We start from the raw sequence: 20,567 nt of genomic DNA, 5'->3' as shown, positions 1-20,567 counted from the left end.
CTTTCTTTGTAAACCACTTTGAGGGGGTTTTTTTTACCTGATAACAACACAAACAACGTTTGTAAATATAAATTCTTTTTAAATGCGATTCAGCGTATCATATCAAAATATATGGTTATATAGACCAACTTGTCATATAAACGAAACATATTATGAGAAATTAAAGTCCAGCAGATTCCTCAGGAAATACAATCTATTCAGTTCTTACATTGGCAATATCCACAGTGTGGAATTCTTATATCAATCTTGTAGCGTTCTACGTGAAGATGCTTTTAAGAATTCTAGCGTTCCTTGTATGCAGGTACTTCATCTGATTAGTGTTGCTATCGGTTTTGTATTTACGTGACAAAGGGTATGGTAGTGTTTTGAATGAGGTTTTTTTGGGGGGGGGTTAGCAACAAGTGGTGTATAAATTTTATGAAATAAGTAAAAATACTTTGATTCTGCAGAAAAGCGGGATGTGGTATTATTGGTTAAGAATGAGGGAGAAATTTGGTTTGATTAGCAGTAGTGTGCTGCCAAAACTTTCTGCAGTGGGAGGAGTGTGTGTGTGTGCGCGCGCGCATTTATTAGGGACTGCCTTTTAAAGGGAAGTGGGGGAGGTGCTTCTGAGAGCAGTTTTTGGAAGCACCTCAAACCCTCTGTTAGACCTTCCTGCAGCCTTGTATAATCGAGGGGACAGGCAGTTCACTGCAGCCATATGAATTGCATCCTGACAACGGCCTGACATTTTTATGCCTCTATGAAGATATTATGGGTTGTACCCAACCAAGTCCCATTGAAATCATTGGACCTAAGTCCGTGAACTTCAGTGGATCTCATCTGAGTAGGGCTGGATACAAGCCTACACACACACACACACACACACACACACACACAATGCGTGCCTTTCTGTATTGAACGAATGAGCATTGAATGGTTTTATGGTGTTTGGGGAATGCGCTCTTGATCACTGGTACAGTCCCTCGAAGTATTCCCACCCTCCCTGCGTGCACACCTCTGTTTGAAGTGGAAGGGGTTGCTCATGTGGAGGATGAATCCCAATAGAACTGCCTTGCTTTATAAGAGAAGGAAAAAAATGATGGTTCTCCTCTCCTCTCCCCAGGTTCATGCTTGTCTTAGCCAGCAACCAACCGGAGCAGTTTGACTGGGCCATCAATGACCGGATAGACGAAATGGTTAATTTTAAGCTGCCAGAGCTGGAAGAGAGAGAGCGTCTGGTCCGGATGTATTTTGACAAGCACGTCCTGAAGCCAGCCACTGAGGGAAAGCAGTCAGTATATTTATTTTTTTAATTAATTGCCATACAGTGGTGCCCCGCAAGACGAATGCCTCGCAAGACGGAAAACCCGCTAGATGAAAGGGTTTTCCGTTTTGGAGGTGCTTCGCAAAACGAATTTCCTATGTGCTTGCTTCGCAAGACGAAAATGTCTTGCGAGTTCCTGCGGGGTTTTTTTCCTCCCCCCCCCTTTTCCCAAGCCGCTAAACCGCTTATCAGCTGATGGCTAAGCCGCTTATCAGCTGATCTTTAAGCCGCTTAACAGCTGATGCTAAGCCGCTTATCAGCTGATCTTTAAGCCGCTTAACAGCTGATCGTTAAGCCGCTTAACAGCTGATCTTTAAGCCGGCTAAGCCGCTAATACTGTAGCGCTAAGCCGCTAAACCGCTAATGGGCTTGCTTCACAAGACGAAAAAACCCGCAAGACGAAGAGACTCGCGAAACGGATTCTTTTCGTCTTGCGAGGCACCACTGTATTTTTCAGTGTATGACTAGGTTTTTTCCCCTTAAAAATAATGTCGAAAATTAAGCATCTTATACACGGATACATCTCCCCCCATTTCTTAAGTCTGAGTACCTCGAGTTACAAACGCCTCAGGTTGCAAACGCTTCAGGTTACAAACTCTGCTAACCTGGAAGAGTTACCTCAGGTTAAGAACTTTGCTTCAGGATGAGAACGGAAATCGTGTGCTGGCGGCGCAGCAGCAGCAAGAGGCCCCATTAACTAAAGTGGTGCCTCTAGTTAAGAACAATTTCAGGTTAGGAATGGACCTCCGGAATGAATTAAGTTCATAACTAGAGGTACCACTGTATTGGCGTGAAGTCAGGACAGGGTAGGTGAGCAAAAGGGAACGACAGCAGTGGCTGCACAGGAGCATTTTGTCACAGGCCTAGCTTTGAAGGTTGGCTAATGTTACTACTGGGCCCTGCTGCTCCCAAATATATCTTATTTGGGTTATGAAATCTGTTGAGAACATGAGTCACTTGTCATCGTTTGCAGCTGAATAGCGGAAGCAGAATTGACAAGAGGATTCCCCCTGTATCGGGCAAAGATCTCTTGCAACAGGGAACGCATCTTAAACCTTTTCCGGTCCACTTCATTCAAGATCCCGCAGGAGTGGGAGGAGGGGTTGCCTTGTCAAGCTCGTCTCCTGCAGTCGCTTGGTCTAGCCAGGCAGATTTTCATTTGTACAGGGCTTGGCATCAACAGTCCCTGTCTGGGTAGCTACAGCCTCTTGTGGGAGCGAATTCCATCGTTCTAACGATGTGCATCTTAAAAAGCAGAGACATCACCTTGCCAACAAAGGTCCGTATAGTTAAAGCCATAGTTTTCCCAGTAGTGATGTATGGAAGTGAAAGCTGGACCAAAAAGAAGGCTGATCGCCGAAGAATTTATGCTTTTGAATTATGGTGCTGGAGGAGACTCTTTGAGAGTCCCATGGACTGCAAGAAGATCAAACCGATCCATTCTGAAGGAAATCAGCCCTGAGTGCTCACTGGAAGGACAGATCCTGAAGCTGAGGCTCCAATACTTTGGCCACCTCATGAGAAGAGAAGACTCCCTGGAAAAGACCCTGATGTTGGGAAAGATGGAGGGCCCAAGGAGAAGGGGACGACAGAGGACGAGATGGTTGGATAGTGTTCTCGAAGCTACCAGCATGAGTTTGACCAAACTGCGGGAGGCAGTGGAAGACAAGAGTGCCTGGCGTGCTCTGGTCCATGGGGTCACGAAGAGTCAGACACGACTCAACGACTAAACAACAACAACGATGTGCTGCGTGAAGAAGTACTTTTGTCTGCCCTATATCGAAAAGCAATATCATAAAATAGAGTTCCCCAAAAATTCAGCTGGAGGACATCTGCTTGGCATGCAGAAGGCCCCAGACTCAAACCCCAGCGGCATCCCAGGAGAGTTGCTCCCATCCAGCATAGGCAGTACCTAGGAAGGTGGGCCAGTGGGCCTGAGTTGGCATAAAGCTTCTTCGCGGTTCCTCTTTTGTTAATCCTCACAACAGCCTTCAAAGCGGGTCAGTCTGAGGGAATGACAAGCCAAGTCGTTGCAGACTGAACAGGGGTTTGAACGTGGGTCCTAACCGAACTGCTTCACTGGCTAGCAAATCATATACCCGTATTTTTCGCCCCATAGGGCGCACCTAGTTTTTTTGGGTGGGGGAATAAAGAAAACGTCATGCCGGGCTCCCATGGCTTGCGGAGAGCTGCCCGAAGCCTGGAGAGCGAGAGGGGTCGGTGCGTACCGACCCCTCTCGCTCTCCAGGCTTTAGCGAAAGCCTGCATTCGCCCCATAGGACGCACACACATTTCCCCTTCATTTTTGGAGGGGAAAAAGTGCGTCCTATGGGGCGAAAAATACGGTAATAGTTTTATTTACTGGATAAAGGGTTGCATCCAACGCTGACCCTACTCAACAGTGCTTTCATAAATTAATCAAAGTGATTTAATTTATGCCCGTTAATTTCAGCGGGTGAACTCTTTTGATGGGTACATAGTTGAATACAACTTATAAACCCTAGACCGGGGTTTTCCAAACTTTGGTCTCCATCTGTTTTTGGACTACAATTCCTATCATCCCTGACCACTGGTCCAGCTAGCTAAGGATGATGGGAGTTGTAGTCCAAAAACAGCTGGATACCCAGGTTTGGGAAACGCTGCCTTAGACCCTACCTACGGTGTTTCCCAGCAGCTTGCAATAAATATAACATGGCAGTGTTGATGCGAACTGGTGTGCTTTTTCCTGTCCAGGCGCCTGAAGCTCGCCCAGTTTGACTATGGGAAGAAGTGTTCAGAGATCGCCAAGCTGACCGAAGGCATGTCTGGCCGAGAGATCTCTCAGCTCGCCGTGGCCTGGCAGGTAAGTCCAGCATCCTATGAGAGAGCCGGTCCTTCGGCGCAGTCTTGCCTGCTCAGATCAGTCTGCTTGGTTTCAGTTAGCTCTGGCTGAGCTCAGCATTGGGGAACCTTTGGCCCTCTAGATGTTGCTGAACATGCTCTTTCTTCTCTGTAACCATAACCCCGCATACACCTGGGATCTGGGAAATTGCTTCTGGTAGCCCACTTCGCAAAATCATTGTGATGGTGGAATGGAGTGGGGAGAGCTGGGTTTGCTGCCTTGACCTTGGAGGAAAAGCAAAATATAATTTCAGTAAATGCATGGATTCAACACAGGAATGGGCTAAGCACAGAGACCGGCTTCCAGGCAGCATTGCTTTTTTGTTGTTGCTAACTCTTGTTGCCTGGAGGGAGACTAGAGACGGGAGTATTTGTTTATTTTATTTTGCTGTTTATTAAATTTGTATACCACCCTTTACCCATAGATCTCAGGGCAGCTCGCAACAGAAAAACACAATGTGAAAAAAGCACAAAATACATGATCAAAACAAAAACAAACCCATAGCTTTCACCCCCACCCCCTCCTACAACACATTTAAAAGGGTATCGGATGTTAAGCAGCAAAAGGCCTGGTTGAAGAGTAACGTTTTCGCCTGGCATCTGTAGAACCCCGGTAAGACTGATGAAAACGTTCCGTGCGGTTTATAAATACGTTTTGAAAAATAAAGCAAGCCTTAGGCAGGGCTGCTGCTGCCACACCTCATCCAAAATATTGCAGGTTTTCTGTTTGAGAGTTCAGTAAGGTGCGCGAGCTTGCAAATTTGCTGTGCGCAAGCTTCAGTTGGTCTTTTTTTAAAAAGAAGCCGCAATAAAATTGCCCATTGACTCCTTTTTCCAAAGAGCCTCGGGTTGCGTAATGCCTCCTGAAAACTCTTGTTTCCATCTCCCATCCTCTTGTCGTATGCTGAAGACAGCACCTTTTTACTCTGGCCTTAGACGTGTGAGAGAGGAGTTTGTGTATATCTATATTCTTTATCTTTAATATTTTGTTATTAGTTTGCAAATTATTATGGAACCACAGGGGCAAGTAAACAATAACAAAAATTCAACATGGATATAATGAGGGGGCATACCAATGTACCTGAACATATTAAATCCCAATCTAAGACCAGAACAACCATATTATCTCTAAAAATAAATCCCCACCAAACTGGATATTTATTTATTTCATTCATATCCTGCCTTTTTTTGTCCAAGGAGCTCAAGGTGGTTCTCCCCCTCCTCATTTAATCCCCACAGCAACCCTGTGAGGTAGGTTAGACTGAGGGAGACGGTGGGTTCAGGTTGTACTTTCGAGTTAATGGTATAATTTGTGTGTTTTATGTTGTAGGTCGCTTAGAGATTTTTAAAATATTATAAGTGGTTTATAACAATTACGAAATATCAGCAAAAAATGAAGACAATGTGGGCCAGATAAAACTGTATAATTTTGAAAAATACATTAATAAAACAGCAGCTTAAACTTAAGTAAATAAGACATGACACTAGAACATTTAGCATTCTCCCGGGGCAAATTTGTTTTTAAATAACCACTTGTGTTGTCGGGGGTCAAACACCAGCAACTCCACAGATACAGAGCTTGTGAGATTTCACACGCTTTCAAGCAAAACTTTGCAGTCGTAAGGACTGCTTTTGGAAAGAAGAGAGAGCTGACATTTTCTACAAGTTCATTTCCTTGCCCAGTGTTACATTATGTTACATTGCAAGAGAGAGCGCACTTGTGAGATTTCACATGCTTTCAAGCAGTCATAAGGACTGTGAACGTAGTTTTGAATAGAAAAGAGAGCCGAAACTCTTCGTAAGTGCAATTTTGTGCAGTTTTTGCTTCTATGGAGTTGCAACACACACAGCTGACTAGTGCTGAGATGAAATCCCTCCCAAATTCATCACCCCATTCACAACCGTGGGGAGAATGGGGTACTATTGGTGGTGGCGGGGAGGTCATGAAGAGTTTCTTGTGTGGTGACAGGAATTCTTGCCACCAGTGGGGGTGTCACTGGCAGCAGTGTTGTTATCCTCGGGGGGGGGGGGGGAGAAACAGCCAGCCATCGTCAGGAACTGTGGCAATTATATATATAGAATTTTGGGGCACCCCTTAAGAACCTAAGATGAGCCCTGCTGGATCAGACCAAAGGCCCATTTCATCCTGCATCCTGTTTTTACAAGAGCCAAGCCCCCCACAAGCAGAACCTGAGCACCATGGCACTTTTTGAGGGGTTGTTGCTGTTTAGTCGTGATTGACTCTTCGTGACCCCATGGACCAGAGCACGCCAGGCACTTCTGTCTTCCACTGCCTCCCGCAGTTTGGTCAAACTCATGCTGGTAGCTTCGAGAACACTGTCCAACCATCTCGTCCTCTGTCGTCCCCTTCTCCTTGTGCCCTCCATCTTTCCCAACATCAGGGTCTTTTCCAGGGAGTCTTCTCTTCTCATGAGGTGGCCAAAGTATTGGAGCCTCAGCTTCAGGATCTGTCCTTTTGAAGGGAGGGGAGCCTAAATCCACAGGGGGAGGGAAATCAACCCCTGAAATTTGGTCTTGATCCAAACCCATAGGGTGCTGGGCTGGGGAGCCGAAGCCCTCCAGACATCGAGGGACTACAAAGCCCATCATCTCTGCCTGTTGGGTCCAGGCTTATCTCGAGGGCCACAGGTTCCCCCAGCCCTTCATCCTAGGGCTAGGTAGGGATTGAATTTAGAAAGGGGGGGGGAATCAAGGCTGTTCTTTGCCTCTTCTGAGAACGCTGGACATTGACACCCGCCAGTTTGTGACGTGATTGGGTGGCGCAGAGTGACTTTGTCACCTTCCCAGGTCCCTTTCCCTCCTTGTGAGCGTGCTTGCGTTTCCTGATCTTGACAAACAGCAGCTGTGGCGAGCCAGGTGCGGCTGTGCGCATCCTTCAAACAGCCTTGACGCAAGTGGATGCCTCGTGGAAGGTATTTTAGAATTCCTTCCCCTGCCTCAGTCTCACTCACTCTCTCTCTCTCTCTCTCTCTCTCACTCTCACTTCCTGCCTGCCTGCCTGCCTTGGTCTGTTTCTGACAGCCTTGGGGCGGGGAAGGAAGGGCACTGCGGTGCTTTAAAAGAAAAGAGTCTAACCAGGAATGAAAGTTCACAACCTGTTTTTTAGCCAGCACCTCAGGTCAGCGAAAGCCACGATTTCTGCCTCCTGGAGCCAAACGATTTAATGAAGCAATTTCTCAAACCTTCTCTTGGTCAGAGCACCTTCGATATAATCCCAAAGGGGGGGGGGAGGCTTAATTGCTGCTAACGACTGCTGCTTAATTCACCTCCAATTCGTATTTTCAATTACTTTGCCTCGCCACCATCCACACTGCAGCATTCTCTCCCCCCCCCCCCCCCCCATTTTGCAGGCTTAGAAAACCTCTCTGGCAGACTACAGTTCGGCCCTACTCTAGACCAATGTAGGTTCATAAAAGGGCAGCCAGAATTATCAAGGGACGGGGCAGCACTTCTGTACGTTGCAGCATCTGGGACTTTTTAGTTTAGAGAAAAGGCAAGTGGCGTGAAGTAAGTTCACTGAAATATGCATATTATGGAGAAAATCGGTAGAGAAAGGTTTTTCTTCCTCTCTCATAACGCTAGACCTCGTGGCCATCCAACGAAGCTGAATTTTGGGATGAAATAAAGTAACTTATCTATGCATCCCAAGGTAGGGTTACCATATGTCCTCTTTTTACCGGACACGTCCTCTTTTTCATGAGTGTAGAGTCATCACAGCGATCCATAGTTAAAAGTAGAAGTCGGCAGGTGTCTCCTCTTTTTTGCTCTTCAAAATATGGCAACCCTACCAGTTTTCTGTGGAGGTTTTCCATAGGCATCTCAGCCGCTTTGAGGACAGTGGATTAGGTGGCCTGATCCAACAGGTTCTTTTTATGTTTATGTTCTTTGGCAACTAGGGACGTGGGTGGTGCTGTGTTCTAAACCACAGAGCCTAGGACTTGCCGATCGGAAGGTCGGCAGTTCAAATCCCCACGGCGGGGTGAGCTCCCGTTGCTCGGTCCCTGCTCCTGCCAACCTAGCAGTCGAAAGCACATCAGAGTGCAAGTAGATAAATAGGTACCGCTCCAGCAGGAAGGTAAACTGCGTTTCCGTGCGCTGCTCTGGTTCACCAGAAGCGGCTTAGTCATGCTGGCCACATGGCCCGGAAGCTGTACGCCAGCTCCCTCGGCCAATAAAGTGAGATGAACGCCGCAACCCCAGAGTTGGTCACGCCTGGTCCTAATGGTCAGGGGTCCCTTTACCCGTTACCTTTACCTCTTTGGCAACTAATTCCTACTCAGAGTAAGCCCATACGAAACAAAGGAACATGACAGACTTGGGGCGATCTGCTCTGAGCAGGGGCTTAGTTTGAGGCAACCCATTGAAACGGATGCACTTGGCGAATCCAGGTTGATTTCAATGGATCTGCTTCAAGTAGGACTTAATTGGGTATTGTGCCCACCCATCAAAGCTGGCCCATGGAAAGGGTTGAAAGAGACATGGATGGGTGGCACAGCAGAGCCAGTTCCCTGCTGTGAACCCTCTTGGGGCTGACAACAATGTGCACTGGATAATGCCGTTGTTTCGTTGCGCGACGTGTGAACCAGACCAGGAAATCTCATATGATTTATTTATGATTCTTTTTTTCTTTTCCGCCCTCCCTCCCAGAGGAGCCCTGTGCGGGGAAGGCTCAGAGTGTTCAAACAGTGCAATTTTAAAATAAAAAGGTAATTTAAAACATTTCAGAGCCATTTAGAACCGTTTGACATACGTCAAACGCATCTTATGAAAGCTGCCGCGTGCCCTCACAGTTGCACCATTACAAAGTTGCTCTGTACGGTATTTTGCAAGCGTTTGGACAGCATCCAACAGTGGCCAACCAGATTCCTACCCATGGGAAACCCACAAGCAGGACCTGAGCAGAGCAGCAGCTCTCTCCTCCTGTCACGCTGACTTTGCTTCTTCCTCCACCATGGGCAATATTTCTGAATATCAGTTACCGAGAGTCACAAGTAGGGAGAGTTGCTTTTGTACTCAAGCAGGCTTCCCATTGGTATTTGGTTGGTTAGATGAGCTGGTGGCCTCATCTAACAGGCTTCTTGCTGCTCAATTTGCATACTTCATGCAGGCCTAAATGTTCTGCAGTTGCAGAATATCTCTCTCACACACACATAGTACAGAATGATGTTCTTTGGGGAAAACTTTACAACCTTTTACTCGCGGAAGAGGCGGTGGTTGAGGAATTGGAAGCCAATGGGGCAATTGTTCTGTGTTCCCACAGTTCCTCTGTGCCACACAAAATCCAGCTTCTTGAAAACACAGCTTTTATGGTTGTTTCTAAGTTTCTAGCCCTCGTTATTAGGACGATAGAAGTAGAAGGGAGGGGATTGTTGAAATGACAGGATAAGAAGTCCCAGAGCCTTTTTGTCTCAGTGAGAAGTCCGGCCTGGTGAGTGGTGCGGTGTTTGCATCTTAAAAAACGGCGAAAAAGCCTGGTGTGTTCAATTTCAAGGAGTTAAAGCTCCTCCTGGAAGGGGCATCTGCTTTCTCCCACTCCTTTCCTGACAGTCGGGGCCCCAGGCAGGTCTATTTTTAGAAAGTCATTGAGAGAACCAGCCAAGCGTGCATCGCACGGCCCCAGCTGGAGTCTTCACAATAAAAATTTGCAGGCGGTCTGGCTGGGGGGGATGAAGGTTGCACCCTTGTGCACACACACACCCTGCAAAAAACACAGCAAAGGGAAAGCACGCGGCGGCCATTGAACAAACACTGGATCCTTCCTGGCGCTGAGCCCCATCTCGCAAGGGAGCACCTGCATTTTGCAGCTCCATTAGTGACGGGCACCTGGGCAAGCTTTGAGCATGCCAAGCCATCAGTGGCTGCCTGCCCCGGGCATCTTGCATTGTGAAGTGCTCTTTTGAGGCAGCGGCTCCCAAGCATCATTGGGCTGTCACTCCTCTAGGTGACAAATCCAGGACGTAGAATTCTACAAAATGTTGCATTGCAGAGTGCCTGTAGCCCAGGTTCCCCCTGGCCATACCCTCTCATGGGCTACTCCATTCCATTCTTCCCCCCTCTCCCAGGCTACTCCATTCCATTCCTCCTCCCTCTCCCAGGCTACTCCATTCCTCCTCCCTCTCCCAGGCTACTTCATTCCATTCCTCCTCCCTCTCCCAGGCTATGCCATTCCATTCTTCCCCCCTCTCCCAGGCTACTCCATTCCATTCCTCCTCCCTCTCCCAGGCTACTCTATTCCATTCCTCCTCCCTCTCCCAGGCTACTCCATTCCTCTCCCCTCTCCCAGGCTACTCCATTCCATTCCTCCCTAGTTTTCTCAGATTCCCCCCCCCCCCCAACAGTTGGTATGAATGTCAAGCCCGCTGAATGCCCACAGAAAGACCTCAATGGGATTTTTCTGGGGTTCCCACCCTTTAAGGCTCTCTCTGGAAAATGGTTTCAATTTGTACTTCTCCAAACCTTCTCCCTCTTGCTCTGGGGTGTGCGCTTGCATTTCGTCTTCACCAGGATCCATACACTTGAGGAGGAGTTCGCTGTTAGTGTGCAGCAGAGCGGGAAATGGTTTTCAGCCTGAGAGCCACATGCCAGTGGTGGGAGGGGCCAGAGGGAAATGTGGGCGGAGCAATGGATGTAAATTTTTCCTTTGTGCGCTGGGCGATTGGTTTCTGCGCAAATCGAACCCCTCTCTCCATCCGGCATCCAGGCAAGAGGACACATTTTAGAGAGGCATGAACACTCAAGGGAGCATGCAAAAGCTAGGCCACTGTGGGGTGCGGCCTGCGGAAGAGATCTGAGGGCCAGACTGAGAAGCCTGTAGGGCCACCCCCCTGCTCTGTGTTGGGGGAATGGCAGCTTTGTAAGTCAGCAGTGAAGGATCCTGGGACAGAAATGAGGCTCACTTAAAAGGCTTATCGAGGAACCGATTTATCCATGCCATGCAGAAAACATTTTTTTCCACTTCGCGGGTGCCATTCAAGGAATGACCAAACCAGGTTTATTTCCCTCTCCTTCTCCTCTTCAGGCCGCAGCGTATGCCTCCGAGGACGGCGTCCTCACGGAAGCCATGATCGACGCCCGGGTGGCCGATGCCGTTCAGCAACACAAGCAGAAGATGGAGTGGTTAAAAGCTGAGGGGGTGGAGCCGGGCAAGAGCCAACCGTTGCCTCTCACGATTGGGAAGGGCCTATGAGGAAGCTTAGGGGGCGGGAGAGGGAAGGACAGAAGAGAACGGGGAGGACGCCACAGACCATTGCAACGTGTGGAGCAAAGGATGCTGGGGAAACCGACTCTCGCTTTGCAGCCGCGGTCCAGCTGGAATCATGTCGAAAGTGAACACAACATCGCGCTGGTGAAAGGGAGGGCCAATCTTTGGAGTCTGCTTTCTTGGGGCTTTTTATATATATATATACCTCAGGGTGACACCTTGAATAACCATGTGCGTGTATGTGTGTGTATCAACCAATACATTAAAAAAAAGAGAGTTCTTTTTGCCAAACGGCACCCCCACCTCAGCACCTTGTTCTTCTGTGTATCTGTTTCTTTTGAACACGACCCCCATGAACCATCTTATACAGTCTTGGTTTAGATTCTGCTTGGGAAACAAAAGAGGCATTTTCACTCAGTAGATTTTTATTTTTATTGGTCTTTTCGTTGTAGATTAAGTCTTGCAGGAAATTCATGGAGCCATGGCAGCTATATTTCTCCCTCCTCTGTTGGAGGCAGTAAATAGAAGACATCTGAAGGCAGCCCTGTTTAGGGAAGCTTTTAATGTTTGATGCAATACTGTATTTTAATATTTTGTTGGAAGCCGCCCAGAGTGGCTGGGGAAGCCCAGCCAGATGGGCAGGTTATAAATAATAAATTATTATTATTATTATTATTATTATTATTATTATTATTATTACCTCTGAATGCCAGTTGCATTCAGAGATCAGCTCTTGTGCTCATGTCCTGTATGAGAGCTTCCCGTCTGGGGCATCTAGCTGGCCACTGTAAGTGCTGGACTAGAAAGGACACTGGCCTGATCTAGCAGGGATTTTCTTCTGTTCTTAGCTTTCTAGCTAGGAGCCCTGGCATCACAGTTAATCTAGCTCAGTTTTATTTACAACAACTGGCAGGATTTTCCAGCCCTACCTAGAGGCCTTGTGATTCCACGTGGGGCCTTCTGCACGCAGATTTGCAGCTCCCCCCAAATTTTAGGATCGCAGCACCAAAACATAGGAAGCAGCCTTCTGCCGGGTCGGACACTTGTTCCAAGTAGCTCAGCATTACCTACACTGACTGGCAGCAACTTCCTGGGGGTTGAACCTGGGACCTTTTTTTTTCTTTTGCATGAAAGCTGTGGCTTGTACAGTGGTACCTCTGGATGCAAACAGGATCCTCTTCTGCCCATGCGCGTGACGTCATTTTGAGCCTCTGCACATGCGTGAGTGACGAAACCTGGAAGTAACCCGTTCTGTTACTTCCGGGTCACTGCAGAACGCAAGCTGGAAAAGCTCAACCTGAAGTGTCTTTAACCCAAGGTATGACTGTAGGGACGCGGGTGGCGCTGTGGGTTAAACCACTGAGCCTAGGGCTTGCCGATCAGAAGGTCGGCGGTTCGAATCCCCGCGACGGGGTGAGCTCCCGTTCGGTCCCTGCTCCTGCCAACCTAGCAGTTCGAAAGCACGTCAAAGTGCAAGTAGATAAATAGGTACTGCTCCGGTGGGAAGGTAAACGGCATTTCCATGCGCTGCTCTGGTTCGCCAGAAGCGGCTTAGTCATGCTGGCCACATGACCCGGAAGTTGTACGCCGGCTCCCTCAGCCAGTAAAGCAAGATGAGCGCCGCAACCCCAGAGTCGGCCACGACTGGACCTAATGGTCAGGGGTCCCTTTACCTTTACCTTTATGACTGTATTATGAAGCTGTCATACCAGTTCAGACCACCTAGCTCAGTATTGCCTTTGCTAACTTAAGAGTGGCTCTCTGGCTATTACGGTTTTCAAAGAGGTAATCATTCATAGTCTTTCCTGTGCGTAATGGCTGTACGGAACTGCCACGTTCAGTGTGCCTCAATGCCAGAGAACAACAGAAGAAGGTTGTTGCCCTCATGTCCTTTTGGGTTTAACAAAAGGCATCTGCTTGGCCTCTGAAAAAGAAGATTCTGGACTAAATGGTGCTTTCAGCAGGGCTCTTAGCATTGATTTCTTGAAGCTGCGGACATGTCCCTTTGATGTGAGGGCAGCTAATCATTCCTCTCTGGACTAACAGCCTCATAGGCAGCTGTTTATGTGTTGCAGGGCAGGTTAAGAAAACAACAACTACCTCTTAATTTGGAGTTGAACGCAGGCTGACCCAAGAGTTCCTGGGGGAGGAAAGCATGTTCCTTCCTTGCTGCCCATGCCATGCAACTTTTTATGTTTACCTTCCTTACCTTTCTGCCTCCCACACACACCTGGCATCAGATTTTTAGACTACTACACTAAGTGACAGGGTTCTCTGCTCTGGCCACTTTGCTAGAAGTGCTGGACAGCTCTGAGGAAATTGGCCTTGACAGGAGCTCTGGAAGGAAGCGAGGAGGACAGCCGAGGGCAAGTGGAAATAACTCATTTGGCACCTTTCTTGCATAATCACGAAAAGTAAAAAAGTTCCACTCTCTTCTCCACAGCACAGAGCCTGCTGTTCTGGTTCTAACATTCTAAGAAGGGATCTAAACTAGATCATACATGACCGATATATCCAACCCTTGCTTAAAAACCTCCAAGGAAGGAGAGTTCACCACCTCTTGTGGGAGTCTGTTCCACTGTCAAACAGTACTACCTGTTCTTCCTGATATTTAGTCAGAATCTCCTTTCTTGTGACTTGAATCTGTTGGTTTGGGTCCTACAAGCAGGCTTCCATGAGGCAACCCTTCAGATATTTGAAGATGGTTATCATATCATCTCAGTCTTCTCCAGGCTAAACAAACCCAACTCCAGATCTTTTTTCATCTTGGTCACCCTTCCCTGCACACATTCCAGATTGTCAACATCCTTCTTAAGTTGTGGAGCCCAGATCTGAACACAGGACTCTAGGTGTGGGCCGGCCGAGGCAGAATAGAGCGGCACTATTGCTTCCCTTGATTGGGACACTAGATGTCTGTCAATGCAGCCTAGAATAGCATTAGCCTCTCTTGGCGCTGCATCACACTGTTGACTCATGTTAAGCTAACGGTCTACTAAGACCCCTAGATCCTTTTCACGTTTACTATTGGCATGCCATGTGTTCCCCATCTTTTATTTGTGCAGCTGGTTCTTCCTGCCTGAGTGGGTCCAGAGTGGGTACATAATGCAGAATGTACTTCCTGATTTACCTTTTGAATTATGGTGCTGGAGGAGACTCTTGAGAGTCCCATGGACTGCAAGAAGATCAAACCTCTCCATTCTGAAGGAAATCAGCCCTGAGTGCTCACTGGAAGGACAGATCCTGAAGCTGAGGCTCCAATACTTTGGCCACCTTATGAGAAGACACCCTGGAAAAGACCCTGATATTGGGAAAGATTGAAGGCACAAGGAGAAGGGGACGACAGAGGACGAGATGGTTGGACAGTGTTCTCGAAGCTACCAGCACGAGTTTGACCAAACCGCGGGAGGCAGTGGAAGACAGGAGTGCCTGGCGTGCTCTGGTCCATGGGGTCACGAAGAGTCGGACACGACTAAACGACCAAACAACAACACTGGCAAGCCAGGTGTTCCCCAAATTACATTTGTGCAGCTGGTTCTTCCTGCCTAAGTGGGTCCAGTTCCTACATAATGCAGAATGTACCTCCTGATACCATAGTGTCTGTATGAGGCTCTCACCTGCAGTGATCAAATGGAAAGATGAAATGAGATTAACTTTCAGGGCTCTGTGTACCAAACGCAGCACCTTGAACTTCGCTCAGTAGCTCATTGGCATCATCTGCCTTGGTCAGGGTAAGACATCACCACAGATTCTTGCTCCTCTGGCCGCCAACTAATATTTTCAGGGGGCCCTCACCCGCCCCCCCAAAAAAATAATGCACCAAGCATCTCTCCAACGAGGCATCGCTTGGCACCTTAGAAATAGGCCAATGTTGACCTGGCTTTGTGTTTCTGGCTTCCTGGCACCTGCTACAGCAACAGATTGCCCATCTTTTATACCTGCCAACGTTATCCCGAGCAAAATACAAGCCTGTGATTGATGGCGAAGCCGAGAGGTGGCATGAGAGAAAGAGAACCAATTAGTCTGTCTCCACGATGTGATGCTATCCCATGTCAAAGGTACATTGAGCTGGTATTGGTGGTGACTGCTTGTGATGGATAATCTCATTTCCCTCACCTCTTCCCCACATTCAACCAGCTGGCAGGGAATACAGTTATAATAGGCTTTCTCTACAAGCTCGTAAGTCAAATCATGTCTCCAGATTCAGAGGAGTTCTTTCTCTCTCCAGTGCTGGATTACTTCCATCCTGCTACCTGGCCTGCTTATTTGGTAGTCAATTTAGCACCCCATTAAAAAAAAAACGGAATCCAAGAAGGAAAAAAACACTCCAAGAAATTAGACCCGCTTGGATAATTTCCGGTCCAGCTAAACTGGAGGGAAGGAATGTTAAAGCTACAATCCTTCAGTGCCTGGAAGAGCCAGCCTTTGCCGGGCAAAAATGTAGACTCCCAATATTTTAGTAAGCAGAGAAGGCAAACAGGAATTTGAAAGGTATTTGGCCTGGGGGCCACATTCCATCATAGGCAACCTTCCAGGGGCCACATTCTAGTGGTGGGTGGGGCCAGGGGGGGTGGGGGGAGCAGTGGATGTGACCTCAATGTTATAGGCTAATTTTCAACCACACACAAGTCAGAAAGATCCATACACACAGAGTAGGGACTCTCACCCCCTTTCCCCCCCTCCACCTGGCCACCTCCTTCCTTTACACCTGGGGGGGGGGGAATCAACTCCCTTTACACTTCACCTTTCCCTTCACAGCTCTCTCAAAGCTCTTTTAAGGAAGGGGGGAGGCGCTTCGGAGAGTGGTTTGGCAAACAGCTCTTTGAAATGCCTTCCCCGTTTGCCTGGGCTGCCTGCTACCTGCTTGCTCTCTCACCTGCCATCCTGTCATCATGCTAGAGTAGAGGTGGCTGCATCATGGCGGTCACATGAACTGCTGCGTGACGACAGCCTTGCCTTTATATATATATAGGAAGATAGCGTACTAGAAGAGCATCGAGCAGCACTTTACGCAAGCTTCCTTTGGATCGTCGGGGATCACAGTTGCTCAGCCTCACTTATACACACACAAGTGCCTGTGTTTTTAATCCTGCCACTAACACCCACTTCCCTCAGGAGGCTTCGCGACCTCTTAGGAACGTGGCTAGGCTTGAAGTTGGACTTGAGATGAACACCACTACCAGAGGCAGGATAAATTTACAAGTGGGCTTATTAAGGGGATCTTTATACACAAAGGGAAAAACTAATATCCATATTGGGGACTTAGATGGCACTTTCCACATACTCAAGAGCCACTGCTACTGACTCTAGCCTCTGAGTGTCTAGTGCCTTAAACTAATACTCCACCTCAGCCAATTAAGTTCTCCACCTCCTCTCTCCAACCAGGCATTGATGTTCAAGGATGCCTTCCTGCCAAGCAAAAGCAATAGTGTGCTGCAGGTTGGGTGAGGGGTTTGGCCTGGGGAGATGGAGAGTGGCCCAGGGAGAGTTCTAGGGGCCAGATGGAGATGTTTGCAGGGCCGCACTCAACCCTGGGCTCAAAGCATTGGCGTTTTCTCACCCGCTCACTGCAAGAGCTGCATCCTCCTAGTGGCAGCAGGGATGCGGGTGGCGCTGTGATCTAAACCACTGATTCTCTTGGGCTTGCCAATCAGAAGGTCAGCGGTTCGGAGCCCCATGACAGGGTGAGCTCCCGTTGCTCTGGCCAGGTTCTGCCAACCTAGCAGTTATAAAGCATGCCAGTGCAAGTAGATAAATAGGCACCACTTCGGCAGGAAGGTAAAGGTTTCCATGCACTCTGGTTTCTGTCACGGTGTCCTGTTGTGCCAGAAGCGGTTTAGTCATGCTCCCCACATGACCTGGAAAGCTGTCTGTGGACAAACGCCAGCTTCCTCGGCCTGAAATGAGCGCCGCAACCCCATAGTCACCTTTGACTGGACTTAACCATCCAGGGGTCCTTTACCTTTTTACCTACCTCCTAGTGGTGCAGCGATGAAACTGCTAGCACATTTGCAAAGCTAAGCAGGGTCTGGTGGGGTTGCAGATTGGATGGGGGACCGTGTGCGTTGAGGTTCTTGCATTGCAGCGGGCTGGACTAGATGACCTTTGGGGGGTCCCTTCCAGCTCTAGGATTCTGTAGGCCTGAATGTTCAAAAGAAACGACTTCTTCACACAGCACCTAGTTAAACTATGGAACTCACTCCCAGAGGAGGCAGTGATGGCCACCAATCTATGCTCTTTCTGCACAGTCAGAGGCAGTATGTTTCTGATTACCAGTTACTGGAAACCACAGGTGGGGAAATGTGCTCTTGTGCTCAGGTCCTGCTTGTGTGTTCTCCTTTAGAGCATCTGGTGGGTTGCACTAGATCAGGGGTCAGCAAACTTTTTCAGCAGGGGGCCGGTCCACTGTCCCTCAGACCTTGTGGGGGGGCCGGACTATATTTTGAAAAACAAAACAAAACGAATTCCTATGCCCCACAAATAACCCAGAGATGCATTTTAAATAAAAGGACACACTCTACTCTCGTAAAAACACCAGGCAGGCCCCACAAATAACCCAGAGATGCATTTTAAATAAAAGGACACATTCGACTCCTGTGAAAACACGCTGATTCCTGGACCGTCCATGGGTCGGATTTAGAAGGCAATTGGGCTGCATCCAGCCCCCGGGCCTTAGCTTGCCTACCCATGCACTAGATCTGTCAGGACTCTCCTGCCGAAATCACCTTCCATCATCCCCTTTTTGATCCGCTCCTCGCTCTCATTGCATCAGTGGCACAGAGCACTTTTAATGTGACAGGCGTTTTCTTAATCCTCTTCGAGGAAAGCTAGTTCCTTCGAGGCTGCCTTCGGAATGAAAATATATGTACTTCTTTATGACTATCCTTGGAACCAAGATCCTCTGCAAACACCATTAAGGAGAGCTCACAGCCTGGGCAGGCAAAAGGGGCGAGTTGGCACAAAGACCCTTCCCTGGCCGCCAGGGAGCCGGCACACCATCGCCTGCCCGTTCAGGTTGCCAAATCGTGACGCCGTGGTACAATCATATACCTTGAAATCTCCCAAGAATGGAAGCTGGCAAATTGGTGGTGGTTTCGCCTGCCCATTCCCTCCACAGCCAATGCACCTGGAGAAGGGTAGCCGCACAGATCTGCATAATATTTGCATGTATTGATGTGTATACGGAAGCACTTGCCATCATGTAAACAGAAGGGCAGTAAATCTTAGGGGAAGGCATCCTTCTTCTGTGCTGAAGGAATAGGCACTCTCACCTGCTTCCCTCACCACACACACACACCTGGCCAGCTCCTCCCAGTAGCTTGCCCAGTAGGGAATGCCCAGTAGGGAATCAACTATTTTTAAAAACGAGGGTGGTGTTCAAAGTAAGCCCTGCAGATGGAACCAAGAGGGAAGCATGTCTTCAGACATGTCCCCACCTGTTCCTTCCAACCTGTTCCACCCTGCCCTTGTGTTCTCCATCTTTCTGTTGCTGAAGCTTTTGACATTGATTTTGTGTGTGTGTGTTTGTGTGTCCCGTGATCAAGAACTTCTGGGCTGCTCTGAAAGTAGCATTCACCCCAAGGCGAAGGAACTCTCTCCTGCAGAAGCATTTTTCTGCAGGGCCTCTTGCGAGAACATAAGAAAAGCCCTCCTGGATCAGGCCAAAGGCCCGTCTAGTCCAGCATCCTGGCCAAGCAGATGCCTCTGTCAGAAAGCCCAAAGCCCGACTTGAGCACCACTGCATTCTCCCCAACCCTGCATTTTCCAGCAACTGGTGTTCAGAAGCATAGCTGTCTTCCACCATGGACCAGGCAGAGCACGGCCATTGTGGCTGGCAGCCCTTGAAAGTGTTACGTCTCCATGAATTTCTCTAATCTGCTTCTAAAACCAAATCCAACTCCTGCAGCAGCGAGTTCCATGGTTGAACTATGCGCTACATGAAGAAGTCCTTCCTTCATCGGACCAGAATCTTCCAACTTTCAGCTTCACTAGGTTTCCACAAGTTCTGTCACGAGGAGAGAGAAAAGCTTCTCTTCTCAGTTTCTTCAAGCCACGGTGCCGGCCTGTTTTACCTCTAGAGCAGCAATTTTAAGGAGAAAGGTTCGTGGGGATGTTAAGTGGATTTTTTTCCAGAGGAGCATGCCCTTATCTGACAGAATGCCTGGTTTTAATAAATATTTTAATTGTGTAATGTGTTTTATTTTGTAACGTGTTTTATTTCATCTTATGTCTCTGTCTCTCTTTTTGGGGGGTAAAGCCTTTGGCTACACAAAAAACCAACATTTTTATTCATACCCTTGCCATACATAACGTTGCAAACTTCTATCGTGCCCTCTCAGTGGCATTTAAAGTGAGCTTTGAAATTCCAGCGGTTTGCCCTGTGCAACACCATAAATTTGGCGCAAACCCCAACCTCTCACCTTCTATTGTTTATCACTGTCACAGTGTCCTCTCGGCTTGGCACTAAGTGCGGGAGAACCAGTCCTGCACCCCTAAATCTGCCTCTGGCCCCCCTTCCCTCATCTTTTCTCTAAACAGAAGAGCCTCAGATGTTGTAAGGTTTCTTCACAGGAGTTGTTCCACCCCCTTGATATCTGTTTTCCCTTTTCCGGACCTTTCCCCAGCTTCTTTTCCCCAAGGCAGCTGCTCAGCAAAATATCATCCTTGCTGTTGTTCCATGACAACCATATTCAGTGGCAATCTGTGAAGTAGGCTAAGCTGAGAGAGACTGTCTGGCTTGTGAGGTCACCCAATCAGGTTCATAGTTTAGCGGGAGGAATTGAACCCCAGTCCATAGCTGTCAACCTTCCCTTTTTTTTGCGGGAAATTCCCTTATTCCAGCACCATTTCCCGCTGCTATCCCGGATTGTTAGATATCCCGTAGACTGTCCCCGGAACAGGTGAGGCTGCTGATCTCTTTTTTTTGAGGCTGCTGATCCCTTATTTTCAAATCTGAAAGTTGACAGCTATGCCCCAGTCCCCCAGGTTACAGTCCCAACACTCTAACCACTACACCACCCTGGTAATAATGTATAAATAAATATACATATAGGATATCAAGAGACGAAACAAAAATGTAGCTTTTACGCATATAATTCTACTCTGAGCAGATGGATTAGAGTTAATGGGCATGGCTAACATGGGTCCATTCATTTCAATGGG

The 20,567-nt window shown here is 48.2% G+C and overlaps 2 protein-coding genes across 2 annotated transcripts in view; one reads left to right on the top strand and one right to left on the bottom strand.

The window, feature by feature from the left end:
- Positions 1-11,708, top strand: part of ATAD3A (ATPase family AAA domain containing 3A) — a 41,624-nt gene extending 29,916 nt beyond the window's left edge. The window contains exons 14-16 of the mRNA XM_081016135.1: positions 1,106-1,273; positions 4,040-4,148; positions 11,226-11,708. Coding sequence (XP_080872261.1) covers positions 1,106-1,273; positions 4,040-4,148; positions 11,226-11,393 — 445 coding nt within the window. The 3' untranslated portion in view covers positions 11,394-11,708. The remainder of the gene's footprint in view (positions 1-1,105; positions 1,274-4,039; positions 4,149-11,225) is intronic.
- Positions 1-20,567, bottom strand: part of FNDC10 (fibronectin type III domain containing 10) — a 367,304-nt gene that overhangs the window by 218,423 nt on the left and 128,314 nt on the right. The gene's annotated exons all lie outside the window — the stretch shown is intronic.

This window comes from Podarcis pityusensis (assembly GCF_964106645.2).
Source record: "Podarcis pityusensis genome assembly, chromosome: 8".
Classification (NCBI taxonomy): domain Eukaryota; kingdom Metazoa; phylum Chordata; class Lepidosauria; order Squamata; family Lacertidae; genus Podarcis; species Podarcis pityusensis.
Note: the sequence above shows the minus strand (reverse complement) of the source record. Positions and strands in the feature narration are given on the sequence as shown.